The 25,874-nt window shown below is 43.5% G+C and overlaps 2 protein-coding genes across 2 annotated transcripts in view; one reads left to right on the top strand and one right to left on the bottom strand.

The window, feature by feature from the left end:
- efcc1 (EF-hand and coiled-coil domain containing 1) overlaps positions 1-25,874 on the bottom strand; it is a 303,999-nt gene that overhangs the window by 140,451 nt on the left and 137,674 nt on the right. The gene's annotated exons all lie outside the window — the stretch shown is intronic.
- The window catches only part of LOC311032398 (copine-9-like), a 198,243-nt gene that overhangs the window by 149,363 nt on the left and 23,006 nt on the right, over positions 1-25,874 (top strand). The window contains exons 16-18 of the mRNA XM_084039154.1: positions 9,103-9,230; positions 15,506-15,608; positions 15,832-15,889. Of these exons, the coding sequence (XP_083895280.1) occupies positions 9,103-9,230; positions 15,506-15,608; positions 15,832-15,889 (289 nt within the window). The remainder of the gene's footprint in view (positions 1-9,102; positions 9,231-15,505; positions 15,609-15,831; positions 15,890-25,874) is intronic.

The raw sequence follows: 25,874 nt of genomic DNA, 5'->3' as shown, positions 1-25,874 counted from the left end.
AGTCCCTCACGGATGACTGAGCTTCTCACCCATCTCTAAGGGAGACGCCAGCCACCCTCCTGAGGAAACTCATTTTGGTCGCTTTTACCAGCGATCTAGTTCTTTTGGTCATGACCCTCACTCGCGAACCACGAGACCACGGTAAGGGTAAGGACTCATTCCCTACCTGGATCAGGCAATCCACCGGTTTCCTGCTGAGCACCATGGCCTCAGATTTAGAGGTGCTGATCCTCATCCCGGCCGCTTCACATTCAGCTGGGAACCGATCCAGTGAGTGCTGGAGGTCAGACAGACAGACCAGACCAATGATGCCAGCAGGACCACACCCTCTACAAAAAGCAGTGATGCGATCCGCATCAACAATGTCTTCATAACTGTTGTCATATACAGTATTTAAGGCATGTTTGAATCCTTTAAAGGGTCGATATTGAGACAAAGTAACCCAAATAATTCATAGTATGTGGTCAAACCTTTAACTCCCTGTGGTAGCGTTATTACCACACACACACACACACACACACACACACACAGAAGGGTGTTATTTCAGTTGACTAAGGATGACTTGTTTCAGTTTGACTAAGGAGGACTTGTTAAGTCAATGAAAGGAAAGGTTACATAAGCCCACGGGCTGTAGGCTTTGTGGAGTAGTCTTGCGGAGGAAATGGCTGATGCAGAGGGAAGGAACAAAAGGTGGGAGGAAGAAAAGACTGAATCACGCTGCACGTCGAGAGAAAAGAACTCCATCTGTTTGATGGTAAAGGAGTGATGGAGGAAGAATAGAGAGCAGACAGACCGACTACAACAGAGAGACATGTTGGTGTTGCATCGCTTGGCTTACCATTGTCAGCCAATAAGATGGAAACAATAGCAATTAGCAAAGCAGTGATATGAAAGAAGAATGACTGAAGGCCTTTAAACACGGCTGCTTTACGAATACATGAAAATGCAAATTAATACTCATAACAGCAGCGATGTAAATTTGTGACGGCTGAATTATTATGGATAGAACCTCACATCAGTACAGAGACCGAACCAAACTATGTGTATAAACCAGAGACTGTCTCTGTTACAAACAACAAGGTTGCTGCCTTATTTATGTCTATATGACATTATTCTAAGTGTTGATGGAGCAGCTATGTTAGCATAGCCTCGCACCCATCAATCCAGACTCCATTCAGAATACAAGCATTTTAAAATTAGTTTGCTTATCTACTTGCGGACAGATTTAACAAATCATGACTTTTACAGATTATCGTCATTGTAATTTTGGTTCACACCGCTGTAGTAAACCAGCCAAAGTGCATCTTGCTATTTAAAGTGAATACAGCTCAGCGAAACCAATGCGTGACATGACTTTTTGAAATGAACTGTTCGAAACAATCTGATTGGTTGAAGCCTTTATTTGTGGTGCAAAAGTTCCAAAGAAATCCTCCTTGTTCCGAAGACAATTTAATCGCTTTTTGGCTACTTAATATTAAAAAAAAATCTGAAAGTTTTCATGACAAAAACAACCGTTTGAAAAATGAAAACTTGCCCTGGCTATGTTGTATACAGTTGTTCCCTGACCCTGAATATCAATATCATTTTGATATTCAGCATGCCTCCATTCACATAGCACTGACATGATAGAAATAATGCACAGCTGTATATCACCTGATTTCAACTGCTTTCTACTATTTGCCTCATTATTAAAATCTGTCCACCTGAAAATGGAAAATGGCTCAAAAGTTTTTAACTGAGTTTAACAGCGTGAGATGTTGTGGAAGTCCCGGACACACGAGAAACTAAATGGTGTCCTGTCTGAGTTTGTACCTGGAGGGGGATGTTCCCATTCATTGTCTATGTAAGAAGCCGTGCAATGCCTTCGCGTCGCGGTGAGTTTCGAGAGACTATTTTCGCCCAATGCGTGAGACTTGAGAGCCCTGGCATAACATTGCGATATTTTGCGTGGCAGTACTGTCGACCCTTTATTATATTAACTATAATGTTGTAAATAACTGCTTCTTCGGTCAACTAGATACTGGTGTTGGTCAGTCTGAATGACTGAAAAACTAATTTGGCTGCAATAAAATAATAATATTGTCATATCGTCAGCCTCTGCTGATCCCCCCCTTCAATTGACACGCAAATGAATCACAAAATAGACCGATCCAGATTCTTGATTCCTTGACTGTCTCCCTGCACCGTTATATCCAAGGAAATGATTGAGTGGGTGAGACACAAATATTAAAGAGGTTACAAGCCTGCAGGGTAAGATTAATCTTTTTAAGACGATGATGATATGGCCAGGTCTTTTCATACGGGTGTAAGCATCTCAATGACACGCCTCAGATCTTTCATTAGTAGACTGGAGGATTTCATTTATCTGACCTGAAACTGTCGTTTTCAATCAGGTTTGTCAAATCCCATGATTCTCCTGGCTCCCTCCCATTCAGGAGCCGGTGGTGGACGAGAGCGTCGGCATCCGGCTTGTCTAGATTCATCTTTGTATAACACTGCTCCTTTCCATGTGAGCGGCCATTCAGTCAGCGTTCGCAATTACGGTTCACCTCAGCGTGACAAATCCCGGCACCGTGGTAACTTTAATTAGGAACTTATTGTTTGGAAGCCCGTCAGGAGTTTGCCAAATGTAAAGTTTTGGTATCTTGTCTCATAATAAATGGCTCTCAGAGGAACAGATCTTGATTAAAGTGAGAAAATAACTTGTGCAGAAGGATATGGTGTATATCTATAAGGTGAGAAAGTGAAGCTGGTTTGGTGCAAAAGCCTCTTTAATTCTACACTGTTAAGATAGAAGTCAGTTCAATGGATTAAGCAGCAGCAGTATATATTAACTCCTAATAAAGAACATGTGCATTTTTAAATAGCTCACATTTGCAATAAATTAAGAGTAAATGTACCTTGAAGTGGTCTCTCCTTCGCAAGGACATTAGATCAAATATTGGTTATATTAGAGTTATAGTTGAACTCTGGGTTAGCTTAATTAACGGTGTCTTTTGAATCTGCTTTTGATACTTTAAAGAAATCCATATTATTAAACATTAAACAAAAAACCTCAGTCTCGGGGGAAATAATTAAAAAGTCATCTCAGGGAGGGTGATAACAGAAAGCCACAGAGTGTGCATGTGAACCTGCCTTTGAAAAATAGGAGATAATTAGCCATCAGCAGCTATGGTCTCAGGTCACAACAGAAGGAACGCAGACATACGGGCTTTTAATAATGACGCAAATAGTGGAATGCAGTTGAAATGAGGCGATATGCAGCTGTGCATTATTTCTATCATGTCCGTGCTATGTGAATGGAGGCATGCAGTTTTTACATCGGGTAATTCTGCATCGGGTAATTCTGAGTATTACAAGGCAAATAAAATCCACGAGGGACCTTCAGTGTGGTAAACAAACACATGAGCCGCACGATAATTCCACTCAACTTGGGTCTGAAGTGCCGACACAGTGGAAAATAACCAAATGAAGCATATTCAAATGCCTAGTCTTTGTGGAGGGTGGCCTGACAGCTCCAGACACATGTTGAAAAACAAAATGAAATATTCATGGAAACATTGTTATTACATTATTACTCACTATTTGGGGAAGATTTCAAATTGAAAACTGTCAGGAGGGTTGGGAAGCTAAAATTAGCTTTCTGTCTGAACACAAGTTTAAAGATGCTGAGACTTCTGCATACTAATGTGCAACCCGATCCCTCCTTTCGATTGAATCCATAAGTGTGATGGAGGGATATTTGGTCTTTCTTTGGCCCACAAGTCCTGAAGACACTAATATGGGATTTGTTAGAAATAAAAGATCAAGATGTCAATCATCCCTCCCTTTTTCAGGGTTGAGATTTTTTCTTTCTCTCCTGCAATGTATCTTCTTTTGGGCAGAAGAAGATGAAGATCAAAGAGGTTCTTGTGGGTTTGACACGGTCTGAAAGGGTCTACTAGTTCCGGCAGAGCCAAGCAGAAGTCATTGTCCTTGTACAACAGGGTTTTGTAACACAATGCAGTTTGTGAGTAGTAAAAAGCAGAACTATATATAGGGAGGGTGGAGGATGAATTTAGGAGTCTGATGAAAGAAGCTGCTCTGTAGTCTGGTGTTACAGCAGATGATACTTGTGTATCCCTTGCCAGACTGCAGCAGCGTGAACAGGCTGTGGCTGGGTGGGTTTTGTCTTTTGATATCCTTCGTGCTCTTCGTAGGCACCTCTCGTCACCAATATCAATGATGCTCAGTAGATGTATAGCAAGGGTGTTCTGTGCGGGTTCATCCGAGCCTCCTGTCCTGGGTTGGGCACATCTCATGCCAGTTTGTAATGCTTTGGTCAGGATGCTTTCTATTGCTCCTCTTTAAAAGTTAACAAGAACTTGGCACGGGAACTTCTTAAGTTGTTTCCAATAATAGAGACATTAATGAGCTTCACCAGGATGTAGATGTGTAATGACTGTCAGGTTGTTTGTGATGCTGAGTGTTCCCTCGCTCCCCTTCAGCTCCCCTGACATAGACAGGCGTGTCTTCACCACATTTTTATCTAAAAACAAATGTTGTATCCATCTGTAGTCACCCAGAGCTCTATGATAGAACCTCCTATTAGTCCAGAGACCAGTCCAGACTATGTGGAGAAATGAATGTGTTAGCACTGATTGATTCAAATCATGATACAAATCACCATCATTATGTATTTCAGCATCCTGTTTATTGCAATGAAATTACAGCAAAACAGTTTATTTTCTGTTCATACCACTGTAGTTAATCAGCAGACATGTGGATACAGCTCAGTGCAATACACCAGGCCCCTCCAAATTATATTATCAAACCAGACAGGACGATGTTTTGTTTTCCAGCATATCTGGACTCCACAACGTGTACAAAGCAGCTCTAGTGGTTATTTCAGCCATGATTGATGAAATCTTGTTGGTTTGGAGGTAAGAATGTAATTTAAAATATTCCATCATTCCTGAGCCTTTACTATGCAGCTGATAAATCTGCAGCTACTGTGTGAAATGTCAGCATGGACCAGAATCTCTATGGAATGTTTTCAAGGCTTGTAGTATCCATGCTTCCAAGAAGAATAGGAGGATCCTAGACCAGAACTAGAGGGATGTGAATGTACAAAAGGGAAGCCCAAAAAACAAACCAGGCTGACTTGACTTTAACCAATGAAACTCCTGCTGAATACATAGATTGTGTACTTGTGTACCATGCAAGGCTGGGTTGTGCTGCTGGGTATCTACTCTTTGTAAGAGTAGGAATCCTCTCACTAGAGTGAATCCTTTTAGAGCAGGGAAGTGAGATCTGATCACAGGTGGTCACTGAAGACTAGTGCCAGGTGTGAACCAAGGTACTTTGGGCTGTCTACTTGTGATCAGATCATCCAAGATGCATGGACTGAGCCTGGATTGAGCATCTTGGATGATCTGATCACAAGTAGACAGCCCAAAGTACCTTGGTTCACACCTGGCACTAGTCTTCAGTGACCACCTGTGATCAGATCTCACTTCCCTGCTCTAAAAGGAAATACACACATTGTAAACACTGGGGGGCATTAGCTCAGGAGGTAGAGCGGGTTGGCTGGCAACTGCAAGATTGCTGGTTCAATCCTCCTAGCTGAGTGCCTGATGTCCCTGAAAAGACACCTCACCATAATTGCTCCTGACGAGGTGGCTGTCGCCCTGTGTGGTTGACTCACCGTCGGTGTGTGAATGTGTGCATGAATGGGTGAATGTCAGTCATAACTGTAGAGTGCTTTGGATAAAAAGCGCTATATAAATGAGGCCATTTACTATTTACCATTTAAACACATGGCTAATACACCAGATGATGTGACATAACAGTACAGGGAAGTCAGTAGTAATAAACTCTTCAAAAAAAGTTTGAAAACGTGATTGTGGTCGATTATTCCTCCCCTTTAATAATACCAATTGGTATTGTATTTTGTATCGTTGGAAAACCTGATTAGTCACCTTTACAACGAGTACAACTTGTAGGGATAATGCATTCATGGAATGAGCAACACAGCTAACCGTGTGGGTAGTGGCCCAAAAATGTGCCAAAATCCCCCTCAATATTCTTTTGTTGGTATTCACTCTCATTTTGAGCTTCAAGTGCTGGCAGGTGTATGCCAGTCACAGGTGTGGGACTGGCACCTGATTGGCACCTAATTGACAGCACTTGTGTGCATGGGTCCTTCAGCTTTGTTGAGTTTGTGTGTGCTCCAAGCACAAACATGCCACGTTTGTCCCTTCAAGGATAAGGCCCGTGCAAGTGGAAGCTGGTGTTCCGGTACGCAGAGTGGCAGTATTATTTGGTGTCAGCCCTGGTACCATTTCCAAACTTAGGACCTAGGTCTGTGAGACTGGTGAAGTCAAAGGCAGACCATTGTATGGAACTAAGGAGAATATTAAAATATATATATCAATGTGTATTAATATACAATTTTTATTACCTGCTCTCGTAAAAAGGGGCACCATCTGTTGGTCGGACAGAACTTTATAGAGTTCACTTCCACAACTAATGACTCTACTGACCACTTATTAATTAATTAACAATGAATCAATATAATGTAATGAATAAGTCTCATTTCCTCAGATCATAAGCCCTTGAACTATTTAAATAAATATATAAAATACAATACCAATTGGAATTATTAAAGGGGAGGAATAATCGACCGAAATAACGTTTCCAAACTTTTTTGGAGGAATTTATATCCTTAAAAAATAGCAGTAGAATAGGAATATGGAGAATGGTCAGAGTGGCAACCATTTTTATGCATACCATTGCCATTTCAAACATTTACTTCCAGCAAGGTTTTGCAGTACCGATCAGTGGATTAACGTTACCAAGCGGAGAGCCAGACTAAATGAGTCAACTTGAACAACTTTATTCACTCACCGTCAGAAACAACAATGCTATTTTCAGATGACAACTTTGTTCGGCTCATTTTCGGTTACAAGTGCATCATTAAAGCAGCAAAATTAGCAAAAGAATTAGCAAGCTAGCTAACTAGCCAGCTGTCTGCTAGTTAGCAAGCTCACTAATTCACTAATTCATTCCTTAATCCTACCCTGGTTACAGAAAATGAACTGAGCAGTGGGTTAATGGTCCCTCCACCTCACTCCCTGCAGGTCTGGAGAACAAAATACCTAGTTAACTTGCTACCTAGCTAATTGTTAACTAGCCAGACATCCCTCTCCTGAGCTGTGACATCACTTTATGGCCCTACTGACATCCGTCATCACAGTAACAACTAACAACAAATACCAGTGAATGACTGCTGGGAACAGTTCAAAGGCTGTTCTACTCCTATTTCTATGAATATATTTCATACTCATGAATTTGCATACATTTTATGAACAGCATTATTGTCTGATAGCAGTCCCTCCATGGCACTGCACGGTGCACAGAGCACCGAGCTTCAGGGCCAGAGATGAGAACAGGTGAGTGGGTGGGCAAGCGTCTATGCAGAGCACCGGAACAAAACCAAAGACACATCACTGTGCTATTATAAAATTCAAAATACAATTACAGTTTCTGTGACATGAGCAGCAGAAGTAGCAAGCAGCAATGCACTTCCTGTGCCTGTAGTCTGTAGATATTTATAGATAAGATATATTTTAAAGGTCCCATATTATGAAAAAGAGGTTTTGTCTGGCCTCTACACCTATAAACTGGTCCTCCCTGAGCCTGTCAACTCCCAGGATGAGGAAAACAAGTGACCCCTGCATGGTCTCTGCAGCCCACCCCCTGGTACAACGGCGCTGCTACAGGCATTTCAGATTCAGCTCCTGTTGTTACGTAACAAAAGGAGTCATTTGCATAGGTCGAACTCCTCTGCACGATGATAGGAGATATCCGAGAAGGGGTGTTTCGCAACACAGGGGGGAGAGCGCAGCCCGACAGCAGCCCAACAGCGGGGAGAGTGCAGCTTGACAGCGGGGAGAGCCCAGCTCGACTTACCGGTTGTGGCGCTGGGTGATCCGGCTGCTCCATGAATAAATCCCGGTGCAGTTGAAGCTGGAGACGATCCTCCCTCTGTCTCACGCGCTCTGGTGCATCTTCACTCCTGCCTCCGATCAGACGGAACCCCAGGGCACATGTCCGACAGAGGGCCGTGCACGATGGTCCGGGTCTGGTCTCTTACGTTTCATTTTTAATGACAATGTGCCGCTACGGTCCATGTTAGCTTGTATGTGTGTGCTAACCACTTCACATCGGACTGCTTCAGTAATGAAGGTCAGTACAAAGCTGGCTTTGCCTCGACACTGACCCTCGTAAAAGGATCTGTCCCAACTATACGGGACCCAGGAACTTCACCTAAGACACATAGGTGAGCCATAGCGATACATCCATGTAAACATTGGTGCATGCTACCGCTAGCGTAAGCGGCATCGTCTCCGTTGCTCTCCAAGTAGGCGATGACAGACGGAGCTCATTAGCATTTAAAGGTGCTGGCACAGAAGTAGCCTGTTCTCAGGAGAGATCAGCAGAGCTCAAGAGCAACTACAGCTGAAATTCAGGACCATGGATGGGTTTGGGGCAATGCATATCGAAAACAGTGTTGTTGGACCTCTGACAGCTGTGTGAAATCGCTGAAAAACAGTATAATATGGGATCTTTAATGTGTTGCTAGTCTGTAAGGAAAATACAGTTGTACCAACAGGGATACAGTTGGGACCAGAAGCTATTTGTTACTACTAGGGATGTCAGTTTGTGTAATTTTCAAGCAAAAAACAGATCCAAGCAGGACATAATTGGAGTCCTTCAGTGTGGTCAAGGACTGGTCAATTTTTTTCACACAATTAAAAAAAAAAAAAAATCTGGAATGTAAAAATATATATTTTTCTTTAAAAGTGTGGTCCGGGACACTTTGACACGCATGTCAAATTAATCTGTCCCAGACCATCTTCGAATGTGGTCTAAGCTATCTCAAAGCCTCCTGTACTTCAAAGTGTCCACTGCCACCCAAACGTGTGTCAATCCCAGGTCTGAACAGGGCTTTAACCATTCACCATGTGTAGTGAGAAATAGATTTATATCAAGACAAAGAATCCTGTTTCAATAGGTTCAATATTTTTCTTTTCACAAAATTAGTTTTCTCTCTTGCAGAACTCAAACACAGAAAACCCAAACTGTGTGGCCATCGAGGGAGTACTAGAGGCTTACTTCCAGAGCCTGAGATCTGTTCAGCTGTACGGCCCGACCAACTTCGCTCCTGTCATCAACCAGGTGGCTCGGTGAGAGATAAACACACACACACATACACACACACACACACACACACACACACACACACACATTCATGCACACACATTCATGAGGGCTCTCATACATAAAATCTGCACATTTCAATACGTTTCATGTGCCAATTGCGCCCTGGGAAGCCAGCTGATTATCAGAACCAGAATCAGAAAGGGTTTTTTTTTTAGTCAGTGGGGGTCCCAGGCCTTGTTGTTGATGAGGCCAGTTGCTGCTGGGAAGAAACTGACCTTGTGGCAAGAGGTTTTGGGCTTGACAGTCCTCAGCCTTTTGCCGGAGGGGAGTTTTTTGAAGAGTTTATGTCCGGGGTAGGAGGGGCCGTCCATGATCTTTCTGCTTGCCTCAGAGTCCTGAAGGCGCTGCAGTCTGCTTTTGTCTTTGCAAGTAGCAGCAGTGTACCAGATGGTGACAGAGGAGGTGAGGATGGATCAATGATGGAGGTGTAGAAGTGCACCATAATTGCATTTGGCAGGTTGTACTTCTTCAGCAGTTTCAGTGTTAGGCCCCATACTATTCACACTATATATACTACCTCTGGGTCAGATCATACGCTTCATCAAACATCAAATATCACTTTTATGCAAATTACATACAACTTCATTTCATTTTTAAACAAAATGAGATGGCCAGTCTTTCAAGACTCCTTGACTGCATTGACGCTATAAATGATTGGATGGCAGAAAACTTTCTACAGTTAAATACCAACAGGACAGAGGTGCTAATCATAGCTCCTGACAGTAGTCTACCCATGATTAACCAAAGCATTGGGCCCCTGTCACTTGCAGTCCACCCAAGCCTGACAAACCAAGAGGTGACATTTGACAAATCTCTGTCATTTGACACTCACTAAATCATGTTCCTTTCATCTGCGCAATATCAGCAAACTGAGGGGTGTGGTCTCCCCTATAGGGTTGGAGATGCTCATCCATGCCTTCATGCTAGGCTGCTTACAAAATCAAACAAATAACTGAACCTGTACTCAGTCTTGATATAACAGGGTTTTTACTCAAATGCCAATAATAAATAACTATTAGGATATGAGTACAAACAATTGAAGGATTTGTGAATTCTTTGCAGAGAAGAGGTTGATATCATTCATTCTTATTGAACATTAATAAACACAGCAGTATGTTGGGTGGGGGGGGGCTGTTACGAGATGGTGACTGTGGGTGTCGACCAGTCAGCCATGTGGAGTGGGGGAGTTCTTTGTGGGAGGCCGTGTCGCCCTGCCTGCCAGGTTTCTATATATGTGTATATATGTAGTGCCGTTAGGAAAGTGATGTGATGTGATGCCAGATCAAGGGGAAAATAGCAGTCGGCTGTTAGATGATGTATTTATTTACCTTTGTATTAATTATCCCATGTATCTACTTTCCCATTTAATCTTTAAATGTATTAAATTATTTCTCAACAGTAGCAATGGCACACATAAAAATGTCTGCCACTCTGACAAGCCTGCCTTGTTAATTTGAATGGGAATGTGTGTCTATGGTGACAAAGTTTGCAGATCGTGACAGCTGGATCTTCACCTGCTGGATATCTACCAGAGATGTTTAACGGTCTCAGGAACATCGCATTGGCTTTGCTGACACTCTCTATGCACACCCCTGTGAGCAGATGTTGTCATCTCTCTGCAGTTATTTGACAGCTGACCACTCCAAAGCTTGCATGCAACTTAAAGTGACTATTTACGACCCCAGATAATGGAGCTCAGCGACGGGAAGCAGCGCCAGGGATCACATTGACTGGAAGGCATCTATTTACCTGAAGCACACATGGCTTTGCATAATAAAACTCTTCTACCCCATTGCTTCTTTTTCAGCTCAGCTGCTTTCTTATAGTGCTTCTTATATAATTACATTGTCCTGGTTATGGGAGAAATTCCTTTTTAAAAGTTGCTACTCACAATGTAATTTCATAACATATCCATTCGAAATATGATTGTGGCCTCATAATTAGACTTAAAGTTTACCTTAATGTTGATATGGATTCAAGTTACGTATAGTTAAGGGTGTGGCTGTGTGTTACGCTTAAAGTTTCTCAAGGCCAAAGACCACTTTCCGCCACTTTCCACGCAAAGGTTGTGATCTATAAAAACCAAACTTGACGGAGAATGCAAACTCTGCGGAGACTGGAGGGGAATCAGCGACACAGATGGAGCTGTGGTGAACTGAAGTCAGATTGAAGGAAGTAAACGTGAGAGGAACTATTATAGTTTTGATGACTCGCACACATTTAATTTCACTCCATCATACGTTAGATCCGCGTTATCATGAAGATGAACTCCAGCAGTATTAGTTGCGCTTGTACGGAGTGTTTCATAAACACTTGCTTTTAAAATCCAACTCGTATCTTAAATCAAAATGATTTTAAATATTGAATCAGAGCTGTGTCGCCGCAGGAGGAGGAGACGGCCCGACTGTGTAATATGGATCGCAAAAAATGCCCTCGATCACTGCAGACACAGCGGGAATAACTACATGTTCTCCTTAATTACTGTGCATATGCACAAAACAAATATAAATACAGCCATTAAGCGTTTGTTAGGTAAGGAAGACAACAATCAATGTTAATTTTTTAACTGAATCTTTTATTAATTGGGCAATTTATTGCATTACTTCTCTTGTTTGCTGTAGCTCATCTGCAACGTTGTTTATTGTACTGATGGTGTCTCACTGGAGTTGCAAGACGGCATCCGTGAGCACCCGACCGCTTCCTAGTGTGCCATGCGCGGTGGCACCCTCGGGTGCACCGCTGCCTGGAGCCGGACGCTGTGCCGAGATGAGCACCCAAATGTTGTCTTCCTGCTGAACACTGCAGCACATCATCCTACAAGCTCTTTTTATTTTAAAAGAATGTATTTTAAATAAATACATTTCCACTCAACTTAACTGGAGTCTACTGTGTTAAGTTTGACTGGATTTTGACTAGTTATTGGCTGTTAATAATATGCTGTCCCAGTTATGTGTGATTGTAGTTGCATAATCAAATAGAGTGTAGCTGTGCGTTGTTGTTCAGTTGTGGGCTCAAGAGATTTGAAGCTCCCAAACTTTATTTTCCCTCTTCTTTTCCCACTATTCTGTCATTCTTGTTGTTTTTCATGTCTCCAGATACTTTTTGCTTTGTGATCATCAGAATCACTTTCTTCTTCTTCATTTCGACTCCCTCCACCCTCCCTTGATAGCTGTTCCTCCTCCTCCTCTACATCCTTGTTATGCTTCTCATCCTCCCGTTTCGTATTGTCTCTCATCTCTGCTTCCACTCTGGCTTTTCGTCTTCTTCTTGATCAAACTCCCCCTCCCTCTCTTCTTCCTTATGTTAGTCCAGCACTCCCCGTTGCTGCTCCTCATGCTGCCCCTCCTCTTCATCCATCTCTTCTTTGTGGTTGTCATCCACGTGGGAGGTTTAGAGTAGTGATGAAGAGAAGGGGAGAGGAGGAGGAGGAGGATGCATGGCATAATCCATATATACATAAATATACACAGCCACATGCAACAACTTGCCATTTTTGCAGTAACATTATTAGAAGAAGGATTGTATCATCACAGCCAGTGGAACAAACATGCTGCTTCTCTCAGTGTGTGTTTACACGTATTCTGCTTGTTTGTTCCAACTTCTTTTCAGTATGCTGAAAAAAAAAATGGCCTGATGCCATTTTGTGTCTTTCTAGGCAGAAAATCTGGACTGTTTATGCGTGACAGTCCGTGAAATTACTATTTATGTTATTGTAAACACGTAACCAGCCTACACTCACAAACGCCACCCGGAGTCTATACTTTGTTTCCCTCGTCCGGTAGAACTGAAAGTTCAGAGTTGTGTCTGGAGGGAATTTCTTTGGCACAAACTGAACTAATTCGATTTTGGTGGTCAAAAGACATGTTCATCCATCTTTTGCAGATGTAGTCCTTATTTTGTAGGACTACAAAATAAAACAGGAAACCAACACTACAAAAAACCCACAGTCCCACAGATCCTGACATCACTGATGTTGGTGAATCAGAACTTGATGGGAAAAAAATTGATCCATCCACCAGAGCTAGAACGGAGACCAGACAATGTGGAAAAACCAGAGTCTATGGTTCAAACAACTAGGCCGTATTTATGTCTAGATGACGTTATTTGGAGTGTTGATGGAGCAGCTAAATTGTTAACATAGCCTAGCACCCATCAATCCAGACTCCATTCAGAAAACAAAGATTTGAAAAGTAATTTGCTTGACGTTTAGCAGACAGACCTAACAATGCATGACTTTTTATGAATCAGTATCAATATGTAGTTATTTCAGCATTCTTTAATCCCCTTTATTGCAATTAAATCACAACTAAATTATTTATTTTTGGTTCATGCAGATGTAGTAAACCAGGGGATGTGTCTTGCTAGATACAGTGAATCCAGCTTGGTGAAATTAACCGAGCACCTCTGGGTGATGTTATGAACTCAGACAGGATGTTGATAACTTCACAACATGTACAAAGCAGCAATATGTTTTTTTTTTCAGCCATGATGGATAAAACCTTGCTGGTGTCTACATGGAGGTGGTTTTTTTCTTTCTTTCCAATAAGCCTAGACAAAACAGTCTAGTGCTCCAATTAGTTAGTTGAATTGAATATTAAATACTACAACAATAGAGCTGAAATACCTACATGGACAAGTTCCATTCATAAGATATGTGTTATGAACATCCTCTGTACTTACATTTTTCACGAGCATAAAGAGAAAGAATGCATAGGATGACTGAAGTGATGGGGAAGAAGACTGCAGGTAGCAGTGGAATGTGGGTTTGGTTTCACCTCCTGATACACTTCCCCATCATTCTCCAGAGACAGCGGGGGAGAGAGCTTCGGAGGTGGAAGAGGAAGATGTGTGATTGGAGAGGGAGGAGCATGAGGGACAGATGTTGATTCAGGCGGGACAGACAGACAGACAGACAGGCAGGCAGGCAGACAGACAGACAGACAGTTTGCCATTTGGCCTGCTCTCAGCCTCAGGCCAGATTTACAGTGTGAGCCAATCAAACGGTGAGTCAGACAGCGGGTCTTCCTGATCCTGCTGGGATCCGAGTACTACCAGCAATGCAGCAACACACACACAAGAACAAAAGACCATTCTATTATACAACACTGCTTTATGTGGACTATATTATGAGAAACATGTGCTGGCTTCAGCTCTTTAGTGTACATCAGCTTATCATTTCAATCCAAATAGTGAACAACCTGCAGTTGACGTGATGTACATTGCATTCAATAGCTCAGATCAACAATCATTACTTTCATGTGTGAATCAGCAGGTAGCTTAACCTCTGAATAAAGAGCCTTTCAAGGGTACAAGCTCACTGATGATTTAAACAAAGAAAAGAAATAAGTTCCTTTTAAACATGGTCACACACAGTGTAACCTGTGATATGAAACACAGCCTGAAACAGCGGGCTGCTGTCACAGACAGCTCGCAGGATCAAACAGTTGAACGTTGTTACGGCAACACACTTTGTTGGCATCTGGTGGCTTGATAATCAGACTGAATTGCCATTTAATTTAAATAATTCTATTCTGATCCTTTCTTTGGTAATACAACAGCGCTTTATGCTGCGGCCGGTAGCTTTCATACATTTTTGCTACATTTTTGGCTTAATTTGTTATCCATTCGTCTTTATTAATGGAGCACTCATGACATGTGACAGAAAACACCCATCAGCATCATGAAAAAAAATTTGGGGATTGGATGAGGTGCAACAGACCACTGGAAAGATGTTAGGATGTCAGCCATGATAACTTTACAGATGATTTTTGTGTAATACTACCACTACTTCTGCTTGTGTGTGTGTGTGTGTGTGTGTGTGTGTGTGTGGGGGGGGGGGGGGGGGGGGGGTCATGTTTTTGCTTGTGTAGCTACAACTGCATTTTGCGGTGCATCCCTGTGTTGCATGATGGCAATAGATGATGCTTGAATCCTTGAATGTGGGCAGTGATTCAGGAACCAGGCTAAGTACTGTATCTGGTAAACCAGTCTGTTTGGCCAACTAGCAGTACACACACTGGGGTGTCATGCCGCCACTCATTTGCTACTAGGTCGGCAGTTTTTGGCAAGATAGTATGAAGTGTATTATGTGATAACTTATGTGATGTCAGGGAGTAAAATGCATCAAGCAAACAAAGACAAATCATTCTGCTGTTAACACTTCGTACCACTACATCAGAAATGTAATATCCCCTCTGCACATTGATCAATTCATCTCACTTCTCTGTTATGATGGCAGGTGTGCTGCAGAGGTGACTGACGGCTCCCAGTACTTTGTGCTGCTGATGATCACGGATGGCGTCATCTCAGACATGGCTCAGACAAAAGAGGCTGTGGTCAATGTGAGTGGACACAATACCGACACAGATCACAGCAACTGTATTTCAGGATGTCTTTCACACAAACTCACAAAGTTGTCAAATCTCATTCATCTCCAAACAACATCATTGCAGCCCAGTATACCGGAGAACGAGTGCTGTGCTTTCCAGCACAATATGCACAGTTAGTATTCTTGAGTGGGGGAACAGTAGACTGGCTGACACCCCTCCTGTGTTGTCTCCACAGGCAGCCTCCCTGCCCATGTCCATCATCATAGTAGGAGTGGGCCCTGCTGAGTTTGATGGTAAGTGTGTGTGTGTGTGTGTGTGTGTGTGTGTGTGTGTGTGTGTGTGTGTGTGTGTGTGTGTGTGTGTGTGTGTGTGTGTGTGTTGTCATTAGAGCTGGCGAATGCATTTTAGGATGAATACAGAGAGAACACATCACAGATATCATCACTTTGGCCAAAACAGCCAAGGAGACATTATTCTTTGCCATCCGTGTTGCTATATTGTTGAAATGATTTTTCAAAAACCCAATATGTTCAGTGAGTCACTGCCCCGAGTGAAGGAGTTCAAGTATCTCAGGGTCTTTCTCACCAGTGAGAGTGAAATGGATGGTGAGATGGACAGGCGGTCTGTTTGGGTGTTGAGCCGGAAAGGAAAGCTCTTCATTTAAGTCCATCTTTTTTTACAACCCTCCCCTGTGGTTACAAGCTTTGGGTGGTGACCGAAGGAGAGATTGGGGATACAGGCTGCCAAAATGAGCTTCCTCCGTAGGGTGACTGGGGACCAGCCATAGGGGGAGGAGCACAGACAAGTAGAATTGCTGCTCCTTCACGTCGCAAGGGGTCAGTAGAGGTGGTTCAGTCATTTGATCAGGATCCTTCTGGACACCTCCCACCAAGGTTTTCCTTGCACGTCCCACTGCGATGAGGCCATGGGGTGGTTTTGGAGCACTCAACAACAAAAAATATCAAACTCAGGTGGTGACATCTGGTTCTGAAAAGTGAAGCCAGGGCTGAAGTGCCTTAAACTGTCAAGCTCTCTGCTGGCCATCAGGGGGTGACTCCTCTAGTTGAGAAAATGGCAAGATTGTGTGTCTGTATTTTTTAAATCAGTCTCTATTTCTATGAGGGCAAGTCACTCATGATGATATTAAACTATCCTGATAATGGGAATCTAGGATCTACAATAAAATATTTTATGGTCACATCCCTACTCTGGATGGTGTTTTGAACCCAGACAAGACGCCATTTGGTTTCCCATTGTATCGGAGACTTCCACAAGAAGAAAAAATAAAAAAATTGCACTTGTTTGTTCTTTCAGAGCTCCGCCATCTGGAATGGAACCCAAAATATACATTGTCAAGACTGATAAAATATGAATAAAGAAACTGGATCTTAATTACTACTTTTTTAGAGAAGAAGCACAACAAGTGCAAAATGAACCGTTACTATACATACGGACAATGTGGGGTGGCTCTGGTTCAGAGGTAGAGCAAGTCATCCTCCAATCGGAAGATTGGTGGGTCGAATCCCAGCTGATCCTGATGTAGACGCAGCTCCTCCGCATTAGTGAATCATGAATGTGTGTGAACGGGTAAAAGTGACTGAATGTAGTGTAAAGGGCCTTGAGTAGCTATTTAGCTAGAAAGAAGCTATATGCAGGTCCATTTACCATGCAGGTCTATATATTACATGTATATATTCCACAATCATAACAAGCATTTCATAAGGACTTATTCATTATTAATTAACGTTTAATATGAAGCGTTACCATCAGTTTCACAAACTTTCTACATCAACATATCTGGAGATACATGGTTTTCATTGGCCGAGTACAAAGTTGAGTGCTTTATGGTGTAGAGTTGTAAAATACTTTTGGATCTGACTTGTGCTAACAGACAGAATGCTTCTCCTTCCGTGTTTTGGGACGAGTCAGATGATTGAATTAGATGTTTGCCAATTTGTTTTTCCACTGAATGTCAGAGGTCTGGCAGATAGGCCTACACACTGTGGATACAAACCCTGTACTCCCTGAAGCCAAAGGCAGCATCTCACCTTCTGACTGAGAAATTCCTCTTTTCATATAGACTTTCCGCAAGGTTGATGTGTAATGTAATTAGAAGTATTCAGATCCTTTGTTTAAGTAAAAGTACTAATACCACACTGTGGAATTACTCCAACAAAAGTAAAAGTCCTGCAATCAAAACTGAAACGTAAAAGTATGCAAGCATTGTCAGCAAAGTGCACATGAAGTATGAAATATAAAAGTGCAAGTGTTTCCTGTCAGTAGTTGTGTCCCAATTCCTTCGGTGTCTGCCGCATCCTTTGAAGGCGTAACTGAGTCTCTAAAGTAAGACGATCTGGTCCCCAGAGGATTTCCTGGTTGTGTCACCAGCTGTACCCGCCCCCACCTTTTGCCCTTCCCGTCGCCTAGCAACCAGCTGCGTTTGTTGAGAAAGAGCATCAAAGAGGTAACTAACATCATATGATTAAATGGAGCCACAGATCATTTTTATTTTATACTCTGATGCAGGATCTGCTTCATGATATATTTCAGGCTAAGAGAGTTCATTCTGCCATGCCATGTTGATTAAAATACAATCATCACCAGCAATGAGTATAGTGATAAGTTGGGCCGTGAAGGATCCATCACTTGGGATCCAGGGAAAGAAGGCAGCGTTTCTCAGCCACTGTGACGCATTCGGTCTTGAAATGTGGCCTCCAAATGATGCGCCCACTGGTTTGGGACTCAGCGAATATTTATCACAACCATTCAACACCTCTGGAGATATGTGGTTTTCATTGGACAGGAAAGGGATGAAAACATCCATCCATCCATCCATCCATTGTCTACCGCTTATCCTGTATTCAGGGTCGCGGGGGGGCTGGAGCCGATTCGTCATTGGGCGAAGGCAGGGTACACCCTGGACAGGACGCCAGTCCATTGCAGGGCCAACATGTAGAGACAAACAACCATTCACACTCACATTCACACCTACAGGCAATTTAGAGTCTTCAATTAACCTATCCCCATCCTGCATGTCTTTGGACTGTGGGAGGAAGCCAGAGAACCCGGAGAGAACCCACGCTTACACGGGGAGAACATACAAACTCCACACAGAAGGGAATCGAACCCACGACCCTCTCACTGTGAGGCACCAGTGCTACCCACTACACCACCGTGCAGCCGGATAAAAACAAGTCATCTCTAAAATAAGGTGTTATGTAGTTGAGTAAAAAGTGTGTCGTACAATTACCATAGTGCACAGTACTTGAGTAAATGTACTTAGTCCCACCACTGTTAGCAACCATCCAATAACAACATGTCTTTAATTAAATGATCGGTTTCCTTCACAGTTCAGTGTTGAAGGAAAACTGCAGTTTGGCTTTTATTGTCGTTGCTCCAACCGTCACGTCTGTAAGCTGTGATAACATTTCACAGCAAGGCTGTTTCCACATCTCAACAGTACAAAAATGAATTAGCAATAGAACTGATGGCAGAGCTACACAAATAAATCCTGAGCTTTTCTTCAAAGCTGCACTGATCGAAATGTTTTGTTATGGAAAAGTGGCTCCAATGTAAAAGGTTTTGTTCGCAGTGAAACCCCCCCCCCCCCCCCCCCCCCTCAGCTTTGTGGAGAGCTTTATTCTATTTTGGATCCTTGTTTTGGCTTTCTAGCTTGCAAACTCTCAACCAGCCTTTTTTTTTTGTCCAGGCGACAGCAGCTGTTTTCACACAAACGGCTTCACCACCTGATCAGCAGCACACAGACACAGTTAAGACTAGCTGGTGAACACAGCGGAGCATTTAGCAGCTAAAGAGACACATAGATCATTTTTATGTTATATATTATAACTATCAGAGCTTTGCAGACATCAGATTTACAATGAGTGCTGCCTTTTGAGATGGCACCTTAGCAGATCAAAGAATCATAAATGTTGGACCATGACCAGGACTGACTAGTGTTCACCTGACAGGAACCACTTCATTGTCTCATCTATGAGTGCTTTTGTCTGGAGTCGGTCCAGATGCTGTCAGTCGCAGACGCCAATGAATGTTACTGCATGTAAACGGGCAACTGCTTCCTTTAAACCGTTGTCTATAAGGTGATAAGGTGATGTTGTGTTTTCGCTTGTTTCACTGCCCTCAAGTAGCCAAAATTTAATCTGTTAATGCATCTGAATATAATCACATATTGTACATAATCCTACCGGCTGGGCTCCCACAGACAGCAGAGATATACTATGTGTCACAGCTCACAGGTGCTTTAATCCAAAAGTTCCCGATTGTGTCACTCAATGTATTCCTAATGACTTCATATCATTGTTTTCTTCTTTTAATTAATGCTTTTTTAAAATACCAATGCATGTCATTTGTTTCATACAAGTGTTTACCCAGCCAATATCGTCACGCGAGTTTGAAAAAGTTTCCCTGAATTTTGATAAATGCTTGTATTATCAGGTCAACACTTGTCAACACTTGTTGACCTGATAATACAAGTATTTATAAAAATGTGTTGACCTGATAATACAAGCATTTATAAAATATACGAGATATATACAAAATATACCATTAGTGCCAGTACTAAGCCATTCGACTGATAGCCCAATCTTGACCAATGCTGACCATCGCTAAAAATGCTTCTGAGGGGGTATTTGGCTGGATGTCATGGTGGAAATTACCTAGGGTGCATTTTACTCTGAACCATCACTTTAATGAGGATGGAAAGTCACTTGACACCCTCATTCATGAAACGTGGCCAGAAAAAAATTCTGTGTAAACTGTTCACAGGTGAAAATTTACATGCGTTTTGGCATTCATCAAAAAAATGATTAGCTCTGAACTTTTGGAGGTACTAACAAAATCTCCTCCAGCCTGTTTGTAGAGCTTGTTTAAAAAAGTAATGCAGATAAATATTGCTGGTCATTATCAGAAATTACAACGTTAATGCGTTCTGTTCTCTGTGATATTCTCAATATGCAGATGGCTTTAAAATGCACATTTAAACATCATAAAAGATTAGAAATATAGACCACATTTAGCTTCATTAGTGGGCAATTCACATATTTAAGCTTCATAATAGGTTTCCCAAAAATGTGAATGGGTTGATTAATTCTATTTAAAGATGAACTCCATAACATTTTCATCTATTTCATTTTTACTATCAGAGCTTCTTACCCTGTCTCTAAGGGAGACGCCAGCCACCCTCCTGAGGAAACTCATTTCGGCTGCCTGTACCCGCAATCTAGTTCTTTCGGTCATGACCCATCCCTCATGACCATAGGTGAGGGTAGGAACACCTTCCGCCTCAGCTCTCTTTTCGTCACAATGAAGCTGTACAGCGAATGCAATACCACCCGTGCTGCTCCGATTCTGCGGCCTATCTCACTTTCCATTGTCCCCTCACTTGCGAACAAGACCCCAAGGTACTTCACTTGGGGTAAGGTCTCGTTCCATACCCAGAGCAGGCAATCCACTGATTTCCTGCTGAGCACCACAGCCTCAGATTTAGAGGTGCTGACCCTCATCCTGACCGCTTCACATTCGGCTGCGAATCGATCCAATGAGTGCTGGAGCAGGATGACAGGATGACAGCAGGTGACCACATCATCTGCAAAAAGCAGTGATGCTATCAGCAGCACACCGAACTCCTCTCTTCCCCATAGTGTCTGAAACATGGGTCCTCAGATCAGACAAAACTATCACAAAATCGATCATCGATAGCCTAGGGTGCTCTGGTACCACATACACTTATTAGCATCCTTATATTCGAACATGGTGTTCGTTATGGACAGTCCATGACAAAGAAGTCCAATAACAAACGACCACTTGGATATAGATCATGGAGGCCGCCCCCCCCCCCACTCGAACACCTGCCCCACACCTGCCCAGCGCCTCACATCTTGGCCAACTCCAGAGAAGAATAGAATCCAACCCCTATCCAGGAGTACGGTTCCAGAACCGAGGCTGTGTGTAGAGATAAGCCCCACCAGATCTAACTGGTAGCGATCCACCTCCCACACAAGCTCCGACTCCTTCCCCCACAGAGAGGTGACGTTCCACGTCCCCAGAGCCAGCCTCTGCTTCCCGGGTCTGGTCTGTCGAGGTCCCTGCCTGGCCTTCACTGCCACCCGTATGGCAGCGCACCCGACCCCAGCGGTTCCTCCCGTGGGTGGTGAGCCCACAGGATGGCTGAGAAGCTGTCGCCACGTAGCTTCTTCGGGCTTTGCCTGACTGGGCTCCGTGGCAAGCCCGGCCACCAGACGCCCACTGATGGGCCCTCCCTCTGGGCCTGGCTCTAGATGGGGGCCCCAGGCTTCTTCCAGGCCGGGTAACTCCTCTTATCCCTCGCTTTTTCATAGGGTCTTTGTGAACCATTCTTAGTCTGGCCCCCTCACCTGAGACCAATTTGCCATGGGAGACCCTACCAGGAACACAAAGCTCCAGACAACACAGCCCTCAGGGTCATAGGGACACACAAACCTCTCCACCACGGTAAGGTGATGGTTCCCAGAGAGGAGAAGGAATAGAGAACCTGTTGTTCTTGAACACAACAATAGAATCCTGTTACATTTCATACGTTGCCAGTGGTGGAGATGTTTACTTTTATCTACCATGGACCATCAGGTTTTTATCACTTATAAGCTATATGTTCAAGTTATTTTTAAGAACCCAAATTTGAACCACGAGGCAACCACCGGTTCTGAAAACTGAAGCTAATGCTGAAGTGCCTTAAAGGAAAAGTTCGGAATTTTGGACATAGGACCTCATTTCCAACTTACCCGAGGTGATATAGGTCGGTGGAGACCGTTTTCAGCACAATTGGTCCAGTCCTTATAGTTGCACAAGTGACTGTTGCTAAACTGGTGTTGAGCTAGCGCACGTCAACGGTAACATCCAGCCTGTCTCTAAAAACAGCTTTAACTGCTCCGCAGAACACCCGAGACAAATGTATTATAACGTCGGACTATCGATGTACATGTCAGTGTTGGTAGAATAATTTAAAAAATGTTTTTAACGCTGCTACGAGTACTAGCTGTCACGACTGTAAGGCGCTTAGGTTTCGTTTTTACGCACTACTACTAACACGCAAAGTAAAATTCCGCTGCTGCTGAGAAACTAGTCCCTCAAAATGTTTTATCATTGAAAATGCAAGGTTGGTTTAATTTCTAAAATGATTCTACCAACACTGACATGTACATCGATAGTCCGACGTTATAATACATTTGTCTCGGGTGCAGGGCCGGAGTGGGACTCATTTTCAGCCCTTGAGTTTCATACCTCAGACCGGCCCACTACCTGATCAGTACACAAAATACCTCCGATCGGGAGGCCCGGACTAGGAGGTGAGAAACGCGGGGAACGCCGGCGGCCGTGACGACCGCCGGCGCACCCGCGCGCGCCTGGGGGGTTTGGAGAAACCGCGCCCCCTCGGCATCCGGAGACAGCTGGAGGCCGCGCGGCGCGCACCCCGGGCGGGGAGGCGTCAGCGAACCGGTAATGATCCTTCAGGTTCACCTACGGAAACCTTGTTACGACTTTTACTTCCTCTAGATAGTCAAGTTTGATCGTCTTCTCGGCGCTCCGCCAGGACCGTTGCCGACCCCGGCAAAAAAAATATTATTTTTATTTATTTACAAAATAAATAAAAATAATAATTGAACACCGGCCCTCGCGGCCCAAAAGTCAGACCGGCCCACCGGGAATTGTCCCGGTCCTCCCGATTAGCCACTCCGGGCCTGCTCGGGTGTTCTGCGGAGCAGTTAAAGCTGTTTTTAGAGACAGGCTGGATGTTACCGTTGATGTGCGCTAGCTCAACACCAGTTTAGCAACAGTCACTTGTGCAACTATAAGGACTGGACCAATTGTGCTGAAAACGGTCTCCACTGACCTATATCACCTCGGGTAAGTTGGAAATGAGGTCCTATGTCCAAAATTCCGAACTTTTCCTTTAAACTTGTATTTTCTCTGCTGTTCATCAAGGGTTCATCTGCTGTTCATCAAGGGTTGCAAAACTAAATCTGATTGCATGGAAGTCTATGAGAAAATAATCTTACTTCTCACTTGATTAATTATCTCAGTAAACATTGTAAACATGAGTTCAAGGTCTCAATCTCTAGTTTCATGTCTCAATACAGCATGATGTTCATTTAGTAAATGATGGTGTATTTAGAGTCAAATGAACCATAAAACAGGGGATGAAGCTCACTCTGTTAGAAGCTTCACATCCGAATCCAGATGGATCCAGATCCAGTAAGGTTGCTGTTTGGGGTGCTGTTCTCCCAGCTTGTGTTCAAAATATGGTCAGTTCCATTTCCATCACTTCCAGATTCAGAAAGAGGGTCGCTTCATTTGATTCAGGCAAAACCTGGAGAGGTGAAAAGCGGCGAGCTGCTGTGATTGATGATTTCATCCTTCTCTCAGTGCCAGCCAAGGGCTCTGAAACCATTTTACAAACTCACTCAACACAAACTTCTTGACGTGTGCCTCATTAACACTCTGTGATGCTTGAAAAGCTTCAAAGCGGACACATCGCTTGCATAAGACGAAAAATCAAATGTGTCTCTTGCCGTTTTGGTTCTCAAAATGTATTCAGCTGCTGTGGTGCCCAGGTCTGCTCCCTGGTTGAGCAGACCTCCACACATCACTCACCCTCAGTCAGAGCCAAGCCTCTCAGGGAGCCCCATGTAGGGATCTGCCTTTTGAAATAAAAATGTATCAGAACACATTATGCTCTCGCTTGTTACACCCCCCCCCCCCCCCCCCCTTTAAAATGGGTCACAAGTGTGTTGGTGTAGCTTTCATTCATATATTGTTTGAAGATTGAAGATAACAGAAGATAAGACACAGTTTTGTTAACCCCTGTGGGGAATTTAGGTCCGTCAGTTGAATATTAAACATCAAGGATGTAAAAGAAAATGAAAAGTATGAAATGAGTGGAAACATCTGAATGGCAGCACTTGACACATTCTGACATTTACAGTAAACAACATCTTCGGCATGTGGGATTTGGCATTTACTTTCTTTGTATTCATTTAAAAGGGTAAGGAAATATAAGAAAATGTAGGACAAAAACAAGTTTTTAATGCTACACTCAAGCTGACTGTGATTATACATTACACTAAAGAATAAGACATTCTATGATAACAATTAGAGCCTCACTGTTGTACATACACACACACACACACACACACACACACACACACACACACACACACACACACACGCATATGCACACACACACACACACACACACAAACCATCCTGCTGCAGATTTATTTTTAACCCTGTAAGATACAGTAGTGTGGGATCCATCCACCAGTTGGCGCCCCTCCTGCTCAACCCCAAATCATGGGTCAACCTGGGCTGAGGTGGCAGTCCGGGGACATAAGAGAGGCTCAGCCAGGTCTGTCTCTCTATCTTCCATTAACCTCTCCAACCACTACACTGCTTTGGCTGGTGACGGCCCGGTCCACCCAGCTGACGTCCCCACGCCTCCTCTCCTGGTCCGAGACACAGCCACAATGCCTGCTGACCCCGCGGATCGCGCCGCGCCGCCTCCTCCTGGACCGGGGCACAACTGTAATACCTGCGGACCCCGTGGCCTCCCTACCGCCGGTGGCGAGGAATGCTGGTGAGGCCCGGATGGCTGGGGATCATACAGAGGAGCCACTTTAGCGGCCTTCGAACTGGACCTCCTACCTTCTCAATGGGAGGTCTCTTGTAAATAAGTCTTTTATTTTTCATTATTTTATTATGTCTAACAACTTTGACTTCTTCCTGATTACTGAGTCTTGACTGAGTCCTGGCGATAGTGTCCCTTTAATTGAAACCTGCCCCCCAGATTTCTCCTTCTTCCATCAGCCTAGATTGTCTGGCCGCGGGGGTGGTCTAGCGGTATTTTTAATTGTTCCCCAATTTCTATTGGTAGTTTTGCGTCCTTTGAGATTCTGAGCTTTATTTTAAATGGTAAGGGCCCTTTTTATTCATGAATTTTCTGATTTACTCTCAGTTGTTATCCCGACAGAGTTCTCAATAACTTACACATGCTAGACATCCCTGTCTCTCAACATAAAGCAGTGACTTTTCAAACCCAGCTCCCTCCTCCTGTACCCAAGCCCCACTCCTCCATCCTTTCTCGCTGTTTTAATTTAGAATCAGCTCAGAATTTCCGCCAGGCCTTCTTAGCTGCTTCTCCTAGTGCTTCTAAGCAGTCTCATTTATCCATTGATGAGCTGGTCTCCGATTTTAATGATTCCTGCTTGTATATTCTTGACGCCATTG

The sequence above is a fragment of the Eutrigla gurnardus genome (genome assembly GCF_963514095.1).
Source record: "Eutrigla gurnardus genome assembly, chromosome: 2".
NCBI classification, from domain to species: domain Eukaryota; kingdom Metazoa; phylum Chordata; class Actinopteri; order Perciformes; family Triglidae; genus Eutrigla; species Eutrigla gurnardus.
Note: the sequence above shows the minus strand (reverse complement) of the source record. Positions and strands in the feature narration are given on the sequence as shown.